This window comes from Ambystoma mexicanum, chromosome 10 (genome assembly GCF_040938575.1).
Source record: "Ambystoma mexicanum isolate Mex_15411 chromosome 10, UKY_AmexF1_1, whole genome shotgun sequence".
Classification (NCBI taxonomy): domain Eukaryota; kingdom Metazoa; phylum Chordata; class Amphibia; order Caudata; family Ambystomatidae; genus Ambystoma; species Ambystoma mexicanum.
This window is the reverse complement of record NC_090932.1, coordinates 1,133,021,458-1,133,044,347: the sequence shown is the minus strand read 5'-3', so window position 1 is coordinate 1,133,044,347 and position 22,890 is coordinate 1,133,021,458. Positions and strand designations below refer to the sequence as shown.

The 22,890-nt window shown below is 48.5% G+C and overlaps 1 protein-coding gene across 1 annotated transcript in view; it reads left to right on the top strand.

Moving 5' to 3' along the window:
• Nucleotides 1-22,890, top strand: part of USP39 (ubiquitin specific peptidase 39) — a 660,051-nt gene that overhangs the window by 511,089 nt on the left and 126,072 nt on the right. Inside the window, exon 10 of the mRNA XM_069619032.1 lies at nt 982-1,124. Within this exon, the coding sequence (XP_069475133.1) occupies nt 982-1,124 (143 nt within the window). The remainder of the gene's footprint in view (nt 1-981; nt 1,125-22,890) is intronic.

The following is a 22,890-nucleotide window of genomic DNA, read 5'->3' as shown; positions in this document are numbered from 1 at the left end:
AAAACAATCTAAGGACCTCGACGCATGAAGGACCATGGGTACAGAACACGTCACAGTAGGGATTTTATTACAAGCCCGCCCTGTAGACGTCTCTTTTTGATTTAGAAAACAAGTCATGTAATACTCTGAGCAAACCACTTGATGTCGACCTATGCAAAGCATGTGCATCTAAGCAGATAACAGCATCAGGAAGACTATTACGGGTATGTCATATTTGTCATATGTTTAATAAGGTTTTGTCGGACAATATTTGCCTGTGATCTTTATCTGCTTTGTGTGTAAACTAAAGGCCTAATCATTGTATTTTGATATGCTTACTGTCTAACTTGTATTACTGATGTTGCTCTCTGTGGACTCGTAATCCTAGTCCACCCTCATACCCTTCCCGAGACTAAGCCTTTTCCGCTCTATCACATCTTGATTGGGTTTGTATAACGTCTTAATGTCTTCCTGGTTTACCATAATAGGGTGGCCTCCCAAAATCCTCCCACCAGAGCTGATTTTGGAAGTCTATCGTAACACATGTTTAATAACGGTTCACTCTAGGCCTCCTGGTTTACTTGCATTGTACCCCAGACCGCTTCCCGAATTTAGCTTTTAAAATATTTCTTTTTTGTCTGACTATTGTCCCCCTTAACCCTAGACAACACAAATGTTCACCTCCTCTTTGTTTATATTGTGGTATCAGTATAGATATTAGAAAAATGTATATAAAACGTGGCAGGCATCTTGGTCACTGCCTTGCTTTCTACAGGGCCATGCATATAGCTTGTCTTCAGATTTCAGAATTCTTTTGTGCCGGGCTAAGATGGGCTCCTGACTGCAGAGTTGCTGTTATTGTTTATCCTGTTAGTGTACAGGGTGGTGGATTATTGTGTAGGGCCACAAGAGTTAGTACAAATGTTTGTCTTGGCTGTTAGGTGTGTCTTTGTTGGTTGTATAAGAGGGTGTTGTTTTCTAATCTGCACATTGCTTATCCAGGAGTACAAAACCTACAAGGAAAATTTCCTGAAGCGCTTCCAGCTCACCAAACTGCCTCCTTACCTGATCTTTTGCATCAAGCGTTTCACCAAAAATAACTTCTTCGTGGAGAAGAACCCAACAATCGTCAACTTCCCAATAACGTGAGTACTTCCCACCATTCCAAACTTAATCAACAAGTACAACATTCCCACCATTTCAGATTACCCATCATGTTCTTCGGTAATATGTTTCTTCAATGGGGTCCCCAGCAAGACTAAAGACAATTTAGGGGCCCTGACCTGATTATTATTTTTTTTTTTTTAGTGTGGATTCATTTTTAACCTTGCTTAACTCATTTTGGTCATTGATGCTGTCAGTGCAACGTGACCCTGGTTCCCTCGTCAGTGGTGCATCACTACTACCTCGCACAGGGAGAATGATATATTTTATGTATATAGTGCCTATACACAATGTGTTTCAAAGCACTTCAAGGCAAGGGAGGGAACAAGGGAAAATGCAATGACATTCTTACATGCCATGAACAGTAAGGATGTGAAATTAACTTTCATACTCGGCCTGACGACTTTTCAGATAGTGCAAGAGCTAAGACATAGATAAGGACGGGAGGGGGGTAGTGAGAAGGAAATGGAGACAGACGGGCGACTACTATACTAGGCCTGATAACATTTCTGGTAGAGCCGGAGAAAAACAAAAGGTGAGGCGAGAGGGGTGCAGAAGGGGAGGGGCGGGGAGGAACAAAACGAGCAACTATCGTACTAGGCCTGAAGACATTTCAGATAGTGCTGGAGGAGGGACGGGGGGGCAAGTAAGGGGAGGTGGGAGGAGACAGACAAGGTTGCTATCATACTAGATCCAGGGACAATTCTGATGGAGTAAGTGCATAGAAGAAAGTAAGGGGAGGAGGGGAGTAGATAGGGATAGGGAAAGGGAGAGGAGGAGAGAACAGAGTACGCAGTCAAAAAGAGTGGCGAAGTAAGAGGGGAGAGCGGATACAGCTGCAGAAGTCAGTAGTAACACATAGTGTTACAAACCAGGATACAAGATGAAGATGGGAACAGCATGATTCAGGGCCACCATGAGTACAAGATGTAAACGAAGTTCAGCATGAGAGTTGAGAAAGGGTGACGCACCGTGAATCAATGAAGTCCATAAAAGTCATATCCAGAATTGGCCACACGACGGTGATGGTGAAACCAGAATGTATCGGGACAGACTTCTGCAGAAGTAGGCTGGAGGGGGGTGGGGGGGTAGAAGAATCAAGCAAAACACACTACACCTGCGTGCGTGAAGGGGGGGCGACACAGAACATCACGGGGGGACCAGAGGGGGTGGGGATGGCCTGTGGGGACAGAGGGAGTAAACACAAGTTGGTGAATGCTTACCTGCTGTCTGAGCAGGGGTTCGGGCCGTGGGTCTTCACGGTCTGAACAGGTCTAAACAGGAATTGCCCTTTTCTTTGAAGGAAGATGCAGGGCTAAGAAGGTGGGAAGAACTTAGGCCAGGTGACCTAGATCCACTTGCACCTGCTTTCCATCTGCAAAGGAAAAGAGACTGGAGGGCTCCTTAAGTAGGGAAAAGAGCGGCAACCAGGAAAGCACCAGGTGGGCGGGGCTTGCTAAGTGGGGAAAAAGCGCGGCAACCAGAAAGGTACCAGGTGGACGAGGCTTAGGCTAGATAACCTAGATCCACTTGCACCTGCTCCCCATCTGTAGCTCAGGGGAACCCGGTTTCCCATTTCTTTTGGCTGCATGGGTAGTTTTTCAATACTAGCTGAAACCCAGACGAGCTAGTGACAGTGATACCTTTTTATATTACAATTTTTGGTGCGTTCTTGTGCACCATTTGTTTACTGCATGGTTGCCTTTTCTGCATTAAGAGTGTTCAAAATGACTGGTTGTACTCTTAGAAAAGATTTCATTTTTGTGCACCTTTCCATCCATAGATTCCTAAGGGACCCCCAGTCTTTATGCTTGTTTTGAACCCTGTCCTGACCTTTTGGAGGCCAGTAAATCCTTCAGCTTTACTTCCCTTACCTGTTTTGCTCATTCTTATGGAGAAACTGACTAGTCCCTAAGACTGTCAGTACTGAGAGACTAAGTCTCTCTTTTTGAATTCTTGTATTTTTACAATTGCACACATCACAGCTTGGGGGCTAGTCCCACAGTTTGAAGACCACTGCCTTACATTGAAGTGCAGTTAGGATATTTTGTATCCTTTATAATTTTTAGAAAATGGCTTTTCAAATGAGTTATGTCCTCCAACATATTCCACTTCTTTGACATGTAATGACCACAGCTGTACTGCTTCGGAAATCTTTCGGTAGAGGGCGTCCTGCGTCGATGTCATTGGTTTGATGTCGCTCAAAGGCCTCCGTCAAGGGTGACATCACTGGATGTTATAAACAGGATGCACCGCGCCCGTTGCCTCAGTTCTATTTTTTCCTCAAACGTGTTTGCTTTGAGAACTGGGCACGCCTCGTGTTATCTTCTCGAGAAAATGTCTTCGTGTTCTACCCTATCGACTCCGCGATCTCGTTTTAAGACATGCCAGGACTGTATGTCCAAGATGTCCATCACAGACCCACACCGTACCTGCTTGTGGTGTCTGGGCGAAAGCCATGATACAGACGACTGCTCGAAGTGCCAGTCGTTGACTGCCAAGGCCTTGCTAGAGCATAAGGGGAAGGTGCAGGTAGGTCGAGTTTCCAAACCTCATCAAACCAAAAAGTCTACGGGTATTGCCACCGACTACTCGAGGGCTGACTCTCCCCGTAGGAAGGAATCCAGGAGATCTTGGTCCCGGCGTGGTTCCCGCCTCGTCCTCGTCGAGACACTCCCGGAAGCGGCGTCACTGTTCGCCTTCCCCGTCCTCGTCGGATGATGGCTCTCTGAGGAAAGTGGCTTGCCCTACTAAATTCTCTACTACAGAGGAGTGGGAGGCTTTCAGGGAGTAAATGCTGGTGTTTTTTCAATACCAGGGCACAGTTCCTTCCGCGCCTTCGATGAACGGTCTCGGTCCGATGCTTCCATGCCTTCTGACACTGTCGGCGCCGTGTCTGTCGAGTCGGCGCCATGCCCTCCGAGCCGGCCCTCTGAGCCATCAGCGCCTTTGTCGACGCCAAGGCCGTCAGCGCTATCAGGGCTTAAAGGCCAAAATGTGCAGTTGGAGGCCCCTGTGGCTGTGGATCCTCAGAGAAAGGCGCTATCTAAGACTGAGGCCTGTTCCTGAATCCAGGCACGCTCCTGTCCCTAGGAAGGAGTTCTTTCATTCTCTGCAGGACATTTATGAGGATGAGGAGAGTTCTGATGTGGAGTTGGAGCCCTTTGATAATCCTGGTGTAACACCTGAGGCTCCTGACATGGTCTTTTCTGAGGACAGTCAGTTGGAGGATCTGCGTCTGTCTCTACATGATGCCAGTGGCCATGACACTTCTCCTCTGATGGAGTTTGGTAGGCCACAGCCTGGGGATCATGCTGAATCATCCTACAGGAGGTTGATGTCGAGAGTTATGGAGTACCCAGGGTGGTCCAGACCTGCAGTTGAATTTGATCTGGATGACCTGACTGACATTTTAGATCAGGGTCCGTCCACTGACCCAGTGTTACCTTTTCATTTGGCGTTACAGAAAAGGGTGGCGACTACTTGGCAGACCCCAGAGTCTCTTCCAGCGGTCAACAAGTCGTTGACTAAGAAATACCACCCATCCAGTAGCAACCCCGGCTACCTATCCACTCACCCCACTCCTGAGAGTCTGGTGGTTCAGGCAGCCACGGCCACCTCGAGGCAGGCGGCGTACCCTACCATCCCTCCTGATGGGGACGACAAGCGCTTCGATGGTTGGGCACACAAGGTATTTTCAGCTGGGAGTATGGCACTGAAATCGGTCAACTCCACCTGTGCCTTGGCAAAGTTTTCAGACACTGTGGAATTGGCTCTCTAGCGGCTGAGCATACTCCCGAGGGGGAAGGAAGAGATGGGTTTCTTGCTATTGTGCAGGGTGGCAAGGATGTCATGTGGGAATCCCTTAAGTCTGGGTTGGACACGGCTGATAGTGTTAGCCGGTCCATGCCTGCAAGCACTGTGATACGCAGGTTTGCGTGGTTGCGGAAATCTGGTTTTGCTCCAGATGTTCAAGCCAGTCTTCTCAACATGCCCTTTGATGGTTTGCATTTGTTTGGCAGCAAAGCTGACGAGAGCCTTGAGCGATTGCAGACCTCAAAAGCAGCTGCAAAATCTTTGGGCGCAGCTGTGCATCAACCTCTGCCTTTTCGTCCTAGGGGGCAGCAGTGGAGGGAGGTTCCTTTCGTTACTACTCTTTTGGTAGAGCGATAGGAGTCACTAGTCAAAGGGGCTACCGTAAAAAGTACCCGTGATGGACAGGGAAGAGTTGCCAAAGCCGCTCAGGTAGCTGCCTCTTTACCTTCAGTCGCTGCTGCAGCCGATCCAAAACAGCTGAGGCCAGGTCCCATTGTTTGCCGGTTGAGGCAAGACTGTCTCAGCATCTAGAAGAATGGCGAGCCAATTCTTCAGATGCGTGGGTTCTGGAAACAATAGCCCACGGCTACTGCTTTCCCTTCCTAATGCAGCCTCACAACAATCCACTGGGGAATCTCTCTTAGAAGCTTCTGTGCGGGGGAAGAGTGCCCTGATCATGACGAACAACACAGTGGTCATGCATTACCTCACCAAAAAGGGGCGGGAGGTCGGGTCACTCCGGCTGTGCAGAGAGGCGGTGCAGCTCTGGTTCTGGGTAATGCAGCAAGGAATCTCTCTCTCAGCAGTGCATCTAGCCGGAGAGGAGAATGCGGCGGCGGACGCTCTGAGCAGGCAGAGCACGGTCTCCTACGAGTGGGAGTTGGCTCAGGAAGTCCTTCAGGAGATCTTCGCCCTTTGGGAACCGCTCAAGTGGATTTGTTCGCGACAGTTGCCAACCGGAAGTGCGATAGATTTTGCTGAAGAGAATTTCCTCCGAGAGGAGCCTTAGGGGACGCGTTTGTCATGCATTGGTCATTGCCACTTCTGTACGCGTTTTCTCCAATCCCTGCCTTTCCTCAGCTGCTAAGGAGGTTGCAGAGGTTTGGGTACCACATGGTCCTCATTGCTCCGGATTGGGCCAGGAGAGTGTGGTACCTGGACCTTCTGTAAATGTCCATCTCTCCTCCATGGCGTCTTCCCCACAGAGAGGACTCTCGCTCTCCCGCTCTCTCTTCTCTCTTCCTTCTCTCGCTCTCTTCCTTCTCTCGCTCCCTTCTCTCGCTCTCTCTTCTCTTCCTTCTCTCGCTCTCTCTTCTCTCTTGCTTCTCTCGCTCTCTATCTCTCTATCTATCCATCCATCCAGAGGTCAAGAGACTCAGCCTTCACGCTTGGTCTCTGAAAGGTTGAGATGTAAGGATTGGGACCTCCCGGATGACGTGATGGAGGTGTTGCTGGCGGCCGGCAACCAAATCCCTGTACCGTTGCTGTTGGAGTAAGTTTTGTGACTGGTGCAGAGGAAAAAGTCGATCCATTTCAGTGTTCCATTCCAATGGTTCTTTCTTGCTTTCTTTGGCCCACAAGGGTCTTCAAGTGGGTACCATTGAAGGATAGCTGGTGATGCTGTCAATTTTCAAGCACTTGCCTGAAGAATGTTCTTATTTTAAGATTCCTTTGATTTCCCAATTTCTAAAAGGGCTCACGAATGTGTTCCTGTTGTCCCCTGTTCAGTTGCCGGTTTGGAATCTGAATTTAGTCTTGAAATTCCTGATGTGTGCTCAGTTTGAACCTCTGCACTCTTGTCCTTTGAGACTGTGGACTTTCAAGACGGTGGACTTTCAAGACCGTTTTCTTGATTGCAGTTACATCTGCTCGCATAGTGAGTGAATTACAGGCACTTTCGTCTAAGCCACCCTTTAGTGTGTTCCAAAACGATTGGGTTGTACTGAGGGTACGTCCGTCCTTCCTAACTAAGGTAGTGTCTGAATTTCATTTGATCCAGAAGGTGGTACTCCTGCTTTCTATCCTCCCCCTCATCCTGAGAAGGAAGAAGAGAGACTCCATAGGTTGGACCCTAGGAGGGCTTTGAGCTTTTATATTTCTAGGATGTCCAGGGTCCGAGTGGACGACCAGCTTTTTGTGGGGTACACTGGACACCATTTGGGCCAGGCTGTTGCCAAACAGACCTTGTCCAGGTGGATTGTCCTCACCATTACTGAATGTTACAGATTAGCGGGCAAGGACCCTCCTGAGGGGTTGAGAGCTCACTCCACCAGGGGCGTTGCTACTTCCACTGCCCTGCAGGAGGGTGTTATTAACATTTGTGATGCTGCTACATGGTCTTCCATCCACACTTTTGTCAAGCATGACTCCCTGGATACTTCCCATGGTTAGATTTGGCCTTTGGTAACGTAGTGCTTTATTCTGCCATCTGATTGGGTATTCTAAATTCTTCTCTCTCCATTCACTGATACTGTTTTGGGAGTCTGTCAAAGATGTGGAATACATTGGAGGACACAATCCATTCAAAGAACAAGTTACTTACCAACTGGTAACGTTCTTTCGACTGGATGTTCCTCCAATGTATTCCACATCACCCTCCCAGCGAGCCTCTCTGAAGAATTTCCTGTGCGGTTGCAGCTTGCGTTCCCTCAGGGCTATGTGCAGTCAAGCAGGTATTGGGTACGGGCCTGTCACACGTTGTGGGGGGAAAAAACTTGAACTGAGGCTATGGGCTCCGTACATCCTATTTATAACATCCGGTGACGTCAACCTCGATGGTGGACTTCGAGGGACATCGAACCGACGCCATCGACACTGGACGCCCTCTGCCGAAAAATTTACGAAGCAGCACAGCTGTGGACATGACATGTCAAAGATGCGGAATACGTTGGAGGAACATCCAGTCGAAAGAATGTTACAAGTTGGTAAGTAACTTGTTCTTTGGTTACTTTAACAAAGTGCCCAAGACAAGCTGGTGGCAGCTGTGTGATTGCTATTTTTTTATTATTTTTTCTAACCGTTTTTGTGATATTTTACTTTTGCACTTTAGCATTTACTGTCAATGTCTGCTAAATGTGTCTAGCACCCTACGATGACCATGCCACAAGGTTTTATTCTTCTTCTTTGGCCATTTTGTTCTTTGGCCTTCTTTCTGCCTTCTCAGGCCAGGAAATGCCTTATAGGCAAATCACTTTCCTGGGGAAAGCTGCTTCTTTCGCCTGGTTAAAGGGCTTTTCGTCTAGAAGTCAGAGAAAGGGGCTGGGACTGTCTAGTCCAATCCACAAACTCTGGCTCCCGAAAGTCTGTAGCTGTACAGATGTGGTGGCCAGAGGATATCAAGATTTGGACAGCCCCTGGCTTTTTGAATGGTGCAGATACTTACTATTGGCGGGCTTGAAGCCAGCCTGAATCGTGGATAAAAGGAGGACTCGTGAAACTGTTTGCAGCTGACCAGCATCGACTCCAGCAAATGGCCTTTGAAGCCCCTGGTCCTCTGCCAGATCTCAGAAACCCTCATTAGTGTTTTCACCCTTGGGCTGGTGAGAAAAACCAGTCTCTCGACCCCTGTTCGCTGATCCACACCTTGGAAGTCTTCGGAAGTGTCTGTGGACCACCCAGTTAACTGACCAGCTCCCTTTGGGGCTACTGTGCTGCAGCTGTCGCCATTCTGAACAGAGCCTTGCAACTCGCAGAATCTTCAGCTCATGCCATAAATTGCTTGCCCTTTAAATGTCGGTCTTCTCGCGACCAGGGAAGCTGTGCTGGTGTTGCTTCTGTGTTCACCACTGGAAGGATCGCCTGTCCCTGCCTGACCATGGTGTCCTCCTCTGTAACCATCCTTCTGCAATCCCCTGAGGTATCCTGGGGGATCTGCACTGAGGTCTGCATCTTTTCTTCGTTTGGGGGGTCTTCATGAAATTGCCTGGAACCATCTGGTGAGAACCATGACCAGCTCACGACATATAAAAAGGGACCCTGACCCATGGGTTTCCCTCACCTGAACCATGAACAGAAGATTGGAGCCCCCACGATTTCTGGAAGACTTGCAGTGTCACTTGGAAGAATCTGAGTCGGGTGGTAAGTGAACAGACCTGTTTCTGTTCCCCCTTGTCTTCTATATAGTGGAAAGCCTTTGTACCTAATCTCCCTCTTGCCTGTCCTTTGGTTGTAGAACCTGGGTCAAGTATTCTGTCCTAAGACTTATCTTTGTAACGGGATAGAGTATTATGTTATGGGTTCTTATACCGGGCACTGTTGCTACTTACGTGGTCTCTTGGCGCTCTTGCTGGTCTGTAATGCAAAGAGGGTGGCGGCTATGTTAGTAGGACTCAGCTGGAAAAGAGCAAGAGAGCTGTGATGTTGACAGCTTCAATTAGGAGAAATCGGTCACTAAGTGTAGGCCGGTTTTTCGGTTGGTACTCGCCATGTGGTGTTGTGAGATTATGTCTGGTTTGTTTTATTGTCGTGGTGTTGTGAAGTACATGCAGTTTGTGGTGCTGTGGAGGTATGGTTGTGTTTAGTTCAGAGTTTGAGAATGGGTATACAGAAAGGTGAGTTTTTAGTATGGTTAGTCAATGGCAATACATTTCCTACCTCCGATGTTCTGATTAAATGCGACCCATATCCACCCCCCCTGTCGTTCATTCTAGTTTTTCATGTGCCCCACGGTCAGAACGTGAGCTGCGCAGTTTCTGTGACTAGCTGCACTCCTTTTTGCGTGAGGAATTTCACACCCTCAGTGGTTCGATTAAAGGTGACACATCTCCCTCCCAAGTTTCCACTTTTGGCCCCTATCGGGATGAGATACTCTTCTTGTCTCCAACCAATTTTCCAAGCTAGACGCCTCTCTTCTCTCCTGCCCTCCATTCCGGAACACTCCCCACTCCTTTTCTGTGTGTGTGCTCTTTTCGTGGTGAGTGGATGTTGTCCAGTCGTTTTCATCCCATTCGGAGCCAAAGAGCCTGGTTTTTAGAAGTTTTCTGAATTATAGATGGTCCTCCATATTTCATATTTCTCTCGGGAGAGAGTTCCAGAGTTTTACAGCTATGCAAGAGAAGGCTTATCCACCAAGACTTTTCCTTGTGTAGGATTTAGGTTCTAGGCAAATGTTGTTGCTGAATCTAAGTGTTCTTGTTGGCTTGTAGATGGTGATTTCCTTTTGTATGAATTCTGCTCCTTGCCCATGAATTGCTCTGTGAGATGGGTACCTTGTTTTGAAGGTGATTCGTTTTTTGACTGGGAGCCAATGTAGCATCCTTAGCGCTGGTGTGATGAGTAGAAGTCTGGCAGCTGCATTCTGTATTTCTCCAGCATTGGATCTTTCATGGATTCAGATGCTTGAAATTCCCCGTCGTCAGACTGGGAATCCTACGTGATAAAAATGAATTATTACCGTGTGGAGATACAAGTGTAATGAGCTCCTAAGACAACTGAACATAACCCAGGAAACCTTACGAACTCACCCACAACGGGTTAAAACCTTACTCCTGTCATTGGACTGGGCTCAATCCGAAGCCACGAGAGCTGCTGCACATGGACATACTTTGACGAAAACCCTAATTAACAACCCGAAGATCTTACCCAAATATCTAAAAAAAAAGTGCCAGTCCGAAGTACAGAGACTTGATCTTGCGCTTCAGACTAAACATTTTGAGAACAAAGCAGAACCTCAAAAAATATGGCTCGGTAAATGATAACAACATCTGTCGATTGTGCCACCAACAAGTAGAGTCCTTGCGACACTTACTGATGTTTTGCGACAAGTTAAAGAAAGAAAGAACTACTATTCTGAGCAAAGCACTACCAATATGCTGTGGTTTGGATTCCGATTTATGGTGGGAAGCTCTGTATACAAATCCAAATCAAAAAGTAACGAGAGCGCTTGGAGCTCGGAAAAATGCTGACTGAGCTGACATGATGAAAAACAGCAGGATCTAACACGGATTTACAGCCAAGCAATCTAACGCTAGAGAGAGAACTGATAAAAAAAAAAAACTCGGTACAAGGAAGAGATATTGTTGCTTGGCTTGTAAAGGAAGGTACAAAAAAAAGCAAAAAATTTGTATTTTATACACTAAACGCTTAATAAAAAAAAATGAATTATTACATTTTTTAAATATACATCCCTTCTTCCCTAGATAATGCATGTATATACTCCATTGTGGCTTATGAGCCACTCCATTGTGTAGTCCCTCCACCTCGCTTTGGTCCTTTATGGCCCCAACCAATGAGGTGGCAGGGCTTAAGCTCTGCCCCAGGCAGCCATCTTCAGATTTTTCACCGCAGTCTATCAGACAGAAGGAATCCTCCAGCTCTCTGAGCTTTCAAAATTCTTTTCACCTTTGGTGTGTAGTATATATTTTCTAATATATTGTACTTTTTTCCCCTGCTTAGGGGTTTGCTTTTCTGAGTCTTTGTACTCTGAGAAACATTTTTGTTGGTACTTTTTCATCAAGTGAAAATTCTCCTCAGCATGGCTGAGCTTCAACCTGCCAAGAAGCCTTCCCTGTACAGGGACTGCACGAGGAGCAGAAAGAAACTGGTCTACATGAAGGATCCACATGACCACTGTATTTACTGCTTATAGCCACATGATATCAACAAATATGACATCTGCAGGACTTTCTCCACCAAAACCCTGCAGGACAGACACAGGAGACTTCTATTACACCTAGAAGCCCAAAGGTCTGTCCTCTGACGAGAAGTCTGCCAAAACAGCTCCTGTATCGTCTACCAAGCCATCTGAGAGACAAACTTCTAAAAGAAGGGCCTCTTCAGTGGAAAGGAGTTCCTCTCCCTCTCATAAGGCTAAAAGAAAGTTGGAAGCCACTTCTTCTATGCCTCCCTTGGACCCAGGACACCACAAAACACGCCATCCTAAAGAAAAAAATCACCTCCAAAGGTAAGGAGGCGTTTTCAAAAAACCAGTGGCGGGGGGCATCCGTCCTCAGAGAAGCCGTCCACAAGCGGCAGCAAGATCAGGGACGCACCGACGACCAAGCCGTCGACGAAGCCACCGTCAACGACGACAACACTCCAAACCTCATCGTCCACGACAAAGTCCTCGTCGACTAAGTTATCGTCCATGAAGCAGTCATAGTCGAAGGAAGCACATCAATCATCGAAGCTCTCGTCCACGAAGCTCTCGTTGACGGGTCAACCTCCTTCAAAGTCTTCGTCCGCGAAACCACCGTCGACAAAACCGTCATCGACGAAGCTAACGTCAGAAGTACTGTTGACGATTCCCAAAAATTTGGTGTCTTCTGAAGAAATAGAACCCACAACACCATTTGCGGACATCGCGGATAAATCATCCCATGTGAGCAGTCTTCACAAGTCTTTGGGACTAGCGTCTCTAAATTCCAATTACACCTGAGCCATTTGGAGCACAACTGTCCCCTTTAAAAGAGATGAAGGAACTTCCTGACGTCATTCTTCAGGAGGAGTTCACGGCCACGGAAATGCCTGGTGAGCACCCTTTCCTCATTCCTAAGGAAAACCGCCCTCCTTGGCAAACGGATTCAGAGGACATGGCTGATCCTTATGGCCCGGTGCTCATGGCATCGATGCAAAGAATCATCAAGGAGTTTAACAGGTGCCAAGAGCGGCACAATAGATCTTCTGTACCTAAGGAAACCCCCCTGAGAGATCCTTCACCTCGGCATAGCGCACCCAGGCGCACTCCCCTTCCAGGAGTAGACCGCAGAAAAGAGCATGAGCACCTGAGCCTCCACGTAGATCCAGGAGCAGAACACTCAGTGCTTCACCGACAAGAGCCTCATCTCCAGCATCACCTCATAGATGTCGATTACCAGTTTGAGACCAGACTATGGTACCTTCATCGGTGTCAGTATCTGATTGGCAAGAGGACCTGTTCAGGGATTTTTCGGAAGGAAGGAGAGATTACACAGGAACCGGATGCTCCCAGTGAATGGGATGATTATATTGTCGAGATACCCAGGAAGAAGGACTCACCAGGTGATGCGTCGCCTCCAGACGATTTGGTATTGTTTCATACTATTATTGGTAAAGCTGCAGACTTATTCAAAATAAGTTTCTTCGGAAGAAAGGAAGTCAGTGCTCTACGAGCACAGGGACAAACGCAGAAGAAACGTTACCACCATTCCGCTTCTCGACACCATCTGGGAGTCTGGGTCAAAGATACTGGCCACATCCTTGTCCACACCTGCTTTAGTCTCCAGGCCTGAAAAGAAGTACAAGGCACCTGACTCGGCTCCGCTTTGTTTAAGGGGTCATACGAAGCAAAACTCAGTCACCATAGTGGCGGCTAGAAAGAAATTAGCCAACCCATCATCACCACTATCAGCACCACCAGACAAGACAGTCGTAAACTGGAAGCCATGGGTAGAAAGGTGTCTTCCTCAGCATCTCTCACTATCGGAGTGGTCAATGCATTAGCCATGACAGCCAGGTTTGACCACAAGCTTTGGCTTCGCATGTCCAAGCTGACCAAACACCTACCAGCAGATTTACAGCAGGAAGCCAGGTCCATCTTTGCGGATGGAGAAGCCACTTCAGACCACATGATTGATCGCAGCACTCGGATGTGTCTGAATCGGGTTTCAGACAAATGGCCTATGGCACGGTTTTAAGGAGACAGGAATGGATGAAAGCCATGAATTTCAGGCCTGAGGTACAGGCACAAATTTTGGACATGCCCTTCGATTGGCAAGAAGATAGATGACCACCTTAAAGGAATTAAACCGGACACACATACAGCTCGAGCCATCAGTTCCTTGAAGGATAAATATAAAGACTGCAGGTCCTTTTGGCCCTTTCGAGGTGCAGCGTCAAAAGACAGAGGATAGACACGTTCCTCCTATGGTCACAAGGTAACACATTTTAAGGCAACAGATATCAGTCCGCCAGCAGGTATTCCCAGAGAGGAAGGCGCGGCTCTTCCCAAGGAAAGTCCCAGAACAAACAGAACTGACAATTCGATTCTCCCCCCTTTATGCCAAACACCTGTGAGGGGAAGGGTAAGCCAATTTTTTCAACGCTGGAATTCGATAACATCAGACAAGTGGGTATTATAGGTGGTTCGCAGGGACACACCATAGAATTCCTAGACCATCCTCCATCCCTTTCCCCCACCCCTCGCAAAGTTCACATGCTGCGGAACGTCATGGCAAAAGTTCAAAAGTTACTGCACAAAGCAGCCATAGAGCCAGTCCCTTTTCCCCAGAAAGGAAAAGGTTTCTACTCCTGCTTCTTTCTAATCAAAAAGAAAAACGGTCAATGGAGGCCCATATTGGATTTAAGGGCACTCAACAAATACATCAAATGCATCAAATTCAAAATGATATCCCTGCAAGGCGTCTTTCCGTGGCTGAACAGAAATGACTTCCTAGCCACTCTGGACTTAGAAGACGCATGCTTCCACATTCCAATTCATCCTGCCCACAGACAGTTCCTCAGGTTCGCTATAGGAGACCGACATTTCCAATTTCTCGGTACTCCCGGTCGGGCTAAAATCAGCACCAAGGGTATTCACCAAGTGTCTGGCGCCTGTAGCAGCAAACCTCAGAAGGTTGGGAACGGAGGTCTTTCCATATTTGGACGACTGATTGATAGGGCAAGCTCCCTCAGTCAAGCTCAATTGGCAGTGTCGAAAACGGTAAAACTCCTAAAAGAGTTAGGTTTTTCGATAAACAACGTAAAATCCTGCCCAGTACCCAGCAAGAAGGTTCTTTTTCTGGGAGCCGAGTTCGACACCACCATTCCCTGGGTAAGGCCATCGGCGGACACAGTAACTGCCATCCTCCGCTCAACATCATTGTTCCTAGCAAAAGAGACGACCATGGTACGCTCTTTCAAATCCCTCCTGGGCATGATGTCCTCATGTATATTTCTCATACCAAACTGCAGACTTTGCATGAGACCGATCCAGGAGGCCCTGGACCACTAATGGAAACAAGCCAAGGGTTCATGGGAAGATTAGTCCAGATACTGACGTCAGTGCACAAGGCACTTCGATGGTGGAACACTCCACGAAACCTGCTCCAAGGGATGTGCCATTCCAGGCACAAACATCCACTCTTCTCTTAAGGACAGACTCGTCCCTTTCGGGATTGGGGGCACACTTGGCGGACCTGCAGACAAAAGGGGCTTGGTCAGACCAAGAATCACAGCTCCACATCAATGTCCTAGAGCTCAGGGCGATACGATGGGCTCTAAAAGCTTTCCTTCCAGTAGTGGTGGGTCAAGTCTTAACCATTCAGACAGGCAATACAACCTCCATGCACTACACAAACCAGCAAAGAGGCACGAAGTCAGTTCTTATCTCAGGAAGCTCAGCTACTATGATCATGGGCCTTGCACCACAAAGCCCAGATCAGGGTGGAACATCTTCCGGGAGTGGACAATGTCTTAGCGGACAAACTGAGCAGGGAGGATGCGTCATCCCACGAATGGGAGCTAGATGAAAAGGAAGTTCTACGGATTTTCTATGTATGGGCCAGCCACAGATCGACCTTTTTGCCACCAGGATCAACAGGAAATATCAAGCATTTGCCTCAAGGTACCCGGAACATCAATCAGCAGGAGATGCATTCTCGGTGGACTGGACAGGGAAGTTCATTTATGCCTTTCCCCCCATTCCACTCATAGCCAGAGTTCTGCGCAGAATGAAGGAGCAGGATTGCTCCATGATCCTAATAGAGCCGGACTGGGCGCGACAGATCTGGTACCCGACTCTGCAACATCTATCCCTGTGGCCTCCAATTCGCCTCCAGGCTCATCAATACCTCTTGACTCAGCAGAACCACAAAGTCCTCCACCACGACCCAGCGAGCCTCTCTCTCAAAGCCTGGTTCCTGAGCAGCGCAAACGCATGAACTTGAACCTTCCAGTGGACTGCTGGGATATAATCAAGGCCTCTAGAGCCCCCTCAACAAGGATCACCTACGTGTGGAAATGGACCCGCTTTTCTAAGTGGTGTGAATCATTCAATTAACCCACTTACAGCTTTGGTAGAACAGATACTACCTTACTTATTACATTTGGCTAAGGCAGGTCTCTCCCTATCCTATATCAAAGTTCACCTGTCGGCCATATCAGCATACACGACGACTCCAGAAGCGCGGTTATTACTCTCTCTTCCGGCCATCAAGATCTTCCTGAAAGGGTTGATGCGTACTTATCCTCCTACGCCCTCATCAGTTCCTTCCTGGAGCCTGAATACTGTGCTAACGGCTCTCAAGGAACCCCCTTTCGAACCCATTCACAGATGTGAAATAAAATTCTTATCTTGGAAAACATCCTTTCTGATAGCCATGACTTCGGCCAGGAGGATCAGTGAATTACAAGCCTTGTCTTCAGAACCACCTTTTACTTGGTTTCAGCAAGACCATGTCATTTTGAGGACACACCCAAAATGTCTTCCCAAGGTCTTATCAGAAATGACACTCACAGAGCGCATTGTGCTACCATCTTTCTTCCGGAGCCATACCTCGGAGGCGGAAAGAGCTTTACATTTCCTAGATGTGACTAGGATTTTGAAATTTTACTTGCAGAGAACTAAAGAGTTCCGATTATCTTAGACGGTTCATTGCCTTTGCGGGCCGCACGAAAGGACAACATATCTACAAACAAAGTCTGGCAAGATGGGTCTCGTTATGCATTACCCATTGTCATCAATTGCAGGGCGACCCCCTCTCTAAACCGCCTTCAGCACACTCCACCAGAGGAAGAGCGGCATCTGTAGCGTTTCACACAGGGGTTCCCTTGAAGGACATCTGCAGAGCCGCTACCTGGAACACTCTGCACACGTTCGCTAAACACTACTGCCTAGCAGAAGATGCCAACAAGGTGTCATGCTTTAACTGATTGATATTCTATTCAAGCATCTGAATCTATGAAAGATCCAATGCTGGAGAAATCTTAGTTACTTACCTGTAACTGTATTTCGAAGGGATTGTGTCCTCCGACGTATTCCTTATCTTTGATAATACGTTTCCAGCTTGCTGGCCTGGGAAATATTTTCTGTAGAGGGCGCTGCGTGTCGACGTCCACCGAGTCGATGTCCCTCGACGGCCACCGTATCGGCGCCAACGTCACCATACCCATAAATAGCCACGCGCTGCGTCCGTTGCTCAGTTCTGTTTTGCCGCGCTTCGTGGGGCCTCGGAACATCGTTGCTCAGTTCAGTCAGGATAACTAACTATATCTACTCGAATATACCTTATCGTTCTCGATGGCTTCTTCATCGGAACCGACGACGTCGTGATCCTGCTTCAAGAAATGTCGAGACTGCTGTAAAAAAAAATTCGATAAAGGATCCACACAGGATCTGCTTGCGGTATTTGGGATCCCAGCACCATTGTTTGGAGTGTGAGGACTGCATGTCCATGACGGCGAAAGCCTTGAAGGAGCGCAAGGGGAAGCTCGAGAGAGGTAAGTCAGTCAAAACCTCCTCGAAAGTTTCGTCGGCTGATTCGAGGCATTCGTCTCCTCACCGTCGAAAACATTCCCATTCTAGATCTCGAAGTAGCTCCCACCATTCGTCAAGATCAAGACACTGAAAAAAGAGACGTCGAAGGTCCCCTTCCTGGTCTTCTGTGTCCCCAGAAAGGGTCTCCTGTCCCACTAAACACAGTTCTCAAGCTGAGTGGGAGGAATTCAGAAAGTAAATGTTAAGCGTCTTCGAGAACGCGGCCTCGACACCCTCGAAGACAGCTGAGGGTGATACCCCGGGTGAAAAACCCAAAAAATCAAAACGCCGCGAGTCGCAGCACCCGGCGAAACATTCCACCCGAGAGCGCCATGAGCCATCGGGTAAGAAGGCACCATCTTCGCCGTTGTCGAAGATTCCTTCCACGCACGGACCGGCGCCATCAACGCAGTTGTCGAAGGGTTCCTCGATGCATCGGTCGATCGACTCGACACCGATGAAAGAGAGGACCAAGGCCACTCCATAGCCAACGGTGATTCCAATGGCCTCCGGCACGATGCCAAGACTGTCGTCGATGCCCTCGAGTAGGATCCCGATCCTCTAGAATTCTTCGAGACCCCTTCCAGTTTTTTTCAACGCCGTTCTCGCCACCTTCGGAGCCTGTTACATCGGTGTCGACGACACCGACGTTTTCTCGTCCAATAACAACGAGTTTGGCTCCTTCTGCCTTAGAGAAGGGTTTTACACCATTTCAGAGGTCAGAGTACCCTGGACTATCTTCAATTTATGAAGAGGGGGAAGATTCTGACCAGGAAACATTCGGGTTACAGAGGACCACACTGCCTATTTCAGAGGATTTCACCTCTGAGGAAAGAAGGCTGAAGGACCTACAGGAGTCACTACATGAGGCAAGTGGGCTGGACACTTCCCCAGAAGTGGAATTTGTTAAGCCAGACCCAGGGGAACATGCCGAAACACCCTATAGAACCCTGATGGCAAGAATTATTGAATTTATGGGTTGGTCTGCGCCTTCACCTGTTTTTCAACAGGATGTCCGAACAGATATATTAGACAAAGGCCCACAGGAGGACCCGGTGGTCCCCTTCCATGCAGCCTTACAAAGGAAAATTGCATCTAATTGGGAAACTCCTGAAGTTATCCCTGCGCTCAATAAAAGATTGTCAACCAAGTATAGGGTAACGACTGCTGACCCTGAATACTTATCAAAACACCCGACCCCAGAGAGCCTGGTGGTTCAAGCGGCAACTTCATCTAGCAGTAGGACCGCTTACCCTACTGTCCCACAGGATAGAGATGACAAGAGGTACGACTCTATGGCGAAGAAAGTCTTCTCTGCCTGTAGTATGGCGTTGAAGTCCATCAACGCCACTTGTACGCTCGCCAGGTTCAGTCACACATTATGGGAGTGTGCTTCATCAGCGGCTGACTGCATACCCGAAGGAGAGGAAAAGGAAGCCTTCCTTAACATTATTAAAGATGGCAAAGATGCCATGTGTGAATCACTTCAAACTGGCATCGATTCCGCTGACAGTATCAGCAGGGCCATGGCAGCAAGTACAACAATCCGCAGGCATGCGTGGTTGCGAAAGTCGGGCTTTGCTCCAGATGTGTACAGGCCAGACTTTTGAATATGCCCTTTGACGGCTCTTCGTTATTCGGGAAAAAGGCTGATGACAGTCTGGAAAAGTTACAGACTTCTAAAGCAGCAGCAAAATTTTTAGGCGCTGCTATCCGCCAAACTCCTTTTCGCCCCTCAGGAACCTCTGGTAGAGGAAAGTCCTTTAGCTATTATTCCGCATTCGGGTAAGGCAGAGGACAGCCGGCTCAAAGAGGCCAAAGAAGATCCACCCGAGGTGGACGGGTCAAAAGTACTAAGACCGCAGCAGCAGCAGGTGCCTCTTTACCCTCGGCATCTGCATCAGCCAGCCCCAAACCACTCTGAGGCCTTCCCACACAATACACCTGTAGGGGGCAGGTTAACTCACCATCTGACAGAATGGCAGGCTATAACGTCAGATGCTTGGGCATTGGAGACAGTTGCCCAAGGTTACTGCCTACCCTTTCTACACACTCCTCAGAGTCACCCACCGGGGAACAGCTCTCTAAAAGATCCGCTCCTCTTGCAGGAAATTATAGACCTGCTAGAGAAAGGTGCCATAGAGCCGGTACCTGTAGCGGCCAGGAACAAGGGCTGGTACTCCACCCCCCCCTACTTTCTCATACCAAAGAAGGACGGAGGACTGAGACCCATCCTGGACTTATGAGAATTGAACAAGTTCCTCAGGAAGGACAAGTTCAAGATGGTAACCCTCTCTCCGATCCTTCAGGCCCTCCAGCTCCAGGACTGGCTGGTATCTCTGGACCTTCAGGATGCTTATTTCCATGTGCCAATCCATCTAAAACACAGGAAATACCTGAGGTTCGCAATTGGCGACTCTCATTATCAATTTCGAGTTCTGCCATTTGGGCTGACCTCCGCCCGAGGGTCTTCACCAAGCTGATGTCGGTAGTGGCAGCGGGTCTAAGGAGGGAAGGGATCCACGTCTACCCCTACCTGGACGATTGGCTGATCAGGGCTGTATCTTCGGAACAGGCCCAGGCCCAGCTAGATTATGTCTGCCACTTCCTTCACAGACTGGGCTTCTCCCTCAATTTAAAAAAAGTCACAGATGATACCATCACAGAGACTCCAGTTCATTGGAGCGGTCCTGGACACTTCCCTGGGAAAAGCCTCGCCACCAGAGGTGAGGGCTCAAGATATTCTACAGATGGTCACCAAGTTTCAAAATGCCCAAGGTCTCCCAGCCTTTGACTTTTTGAGGTTGCTAGGCCTCATGGCATCCTGCATCTTCCTTGTGTCAGAGGCTCGTCTGAGAATGAGATCTCTTCAGTGGGCACTGAGAAGTCAGTGGTCGCAATTCTCAGGGAGAATGACAGATCTCCTCCGGATTCCGGACAAGGTAGCCCGTGACCTTCAATGGTGGGCCTATCCAGAAAACATCTTGAAAGGAGAACTGTTTTGGCAACCATGGCCGGAGAGAACAGTAGTCACAAACGCCTCACTCACGGGGTGGGGAGCCCATGCCAACGACTTGACCATCAGCGGTCGTTGGTCTCCATCGGAGTCCAGACTACACATCAACCTATTGGAGCTGAGAGCGATCAGACTAGCACTGAAAGCTTTCCTGCCATCAGTACAGGGGAGAAATGTCCTGATAATGACGGACAACACGGTGGCCATGCACTACCTCAACAAAAGAGGAGGCGTAGGATCACTGCCACTGTGCAGAGAGGCGGTGCAGCTCTGGTTTTGGGCAATCCAAGAAGGAATCTCTCTATCGGCAGTCCACCTAGCCGGGGAGAAGAACTTGACAGCAGATGCTCGGAGCGGGCAGAGCACAGTCTCCCACGAGTGGGAGCTAGCTCAGGGAGTCCTTCAAGAGATCTTCGCCCTTTGGGGAACCCCTCAGGTGGATCTGTTCGCCACAAGCACCAACAGGAAGTGCGATCTGTTCTGTTCAAGGGAATTTCCCCCGAGAGGAGCTCTAGGAGACGCGTTCGTAGTGGACTGGGAGTTTCCACTCCTTTACGCGTTCCCACCAGTCCCTGTTATTCCTCAAATGATCAGGAGGTTGAGAAGATTCCGGAAGACCATGATCCTAATTGCCCCGGATTGGGCTAGGAGAACGTGGTACCCGGACCTTCTAGATATGTCCATCTGTCCTCCAATCCGTCTTCCACTCAAAGAGAATCTTCTCTCGCAGAAGGGAGGTCAGGTTCTCCATCCAGACACCAGAACCCTCAACCTTCACGCTTGGCTTCTGAAAGGGTGAGGTACAAGGATTGGGATCTCCCTGATGATGTCATGGAGGTGTTGCTTTCGGCCAGAAGACCGGCAACAAAGTCTTTATACCGCTGCCGTTGGAACAAATTTTGCAGCTGGTGTAGGGACGAGAATATCGACCGTTTTTCATGTGGTACACCAACGGTGTTATCGTTTCTACTCTACTTGGCAAACTCAGGCCTTCAAGTTGGCACTGTAAAAGGCTATCTCGCAGCGCTTTCTATCTTCAAGCGCACTGCGGAGGAACCATCGTATTTCAAACTTCCTCTAGTGGTACAATTTCTCAAGGGACTAACTAATGTTTACCTTCCAAATCCATTCCAGGTTCCCTTATGGGACTTAAATTTAGTCTTAAACGTCCTAATGGGCACTCCATTCGCACCACTTCACTCTTGCGCGCTGAGATTTCTCACGCTTAAAACTGTCCTATTGGTAGCACGAACATCTGCTAGGAGGGTGAGCGAGCTACAAGCTCTCTCCTGTAAAGCCCACATACAATCTTCCACAAGGACAAAGTTGTCCTACAGGTGAAGCCTAATTTCGTCCCAAAGGTGGTTTCTGAATTTCATATTACCCAGAAAATTACCTTACCTTCGTTCTACCCTCCTCCCCATCCGGGGAAAGAGGAGGAAAGGCTCTATAGGCTGGACCCAAGGCGAGCTCTCAGCTTTTACATCAGCAGAATGGCTAGGATCAGGCAAGCAGACCAACTGTTTGTAGGATACTCAGGTCACAAGTTGCGACTACCCAGAACAAAACAAACCATCTCCAGGTGGATTATTTTGGCCATCCTGGAATGTTAGACTGAAAGGGAAAGAGCCACCCCCAAAATCTCAGGGCTCATTCAACCAGGGGTATCGCAGCCTCTTCAGCTCTCCAAAGAGGGGTACCGGTCCGGGACATATGTGCGGCTGCCACATGGTCTTCCGCACATACATTCACAAAATTTTACAATCTGGATTCCTCCACTGCTCAAGAGACCAGATTTTGGCAAGGCCGTATTACATTTGGTCCATCCCTGAAGGGATACATAACATTCTCACTCCCACCTCCAATTACATGCCACTGCTATGGGAGTCTATCAAAGATGAGGAATACGTCGGAGGACACAATCCCTTCGAAGAACAAGTTACTTCTTACCTGGTAACGTTCTTTCGACGGGATGTTCCTCCGACGTATTCCTTATCGCCCCTCCCAACCATCCCCGCAGTGATACTTCCCTTGTGGTTGCAGTTTACGCTCCTTCAAGGTCAATAACCAATTCAGGCATGACTTTTCTTATGCTACAAAACGGAACTGGGCAACGGATGCAGCGCGTGGCTATTTATGGGCATGGTGATGTCGGCGCCGATACGGTGGCCGTTGAGGGAAATCGACTCGGCGGACGACGACGCGCAGCGCCCTCTCCAGAAAAAATTTCCGAGGCCAGCCAGCTGGAAACGTATTATCAAAGATAAGGAATACGTCGGAGGAACATCCCGTCGAAAGAACGTTACCAGGTAAGAAGTAACTTGTTCTTCTCCAGCATTGGTATCTTTCGTAGATTCACATGCGCCCACCCGCCTCGCCTGAGACTGCTCCTATGCTCAGCACCCATCATACTGTTGTTCCTACGGTTCAAAATCTGAAGATGGCTGCCTGGGGCGGAGCTTAA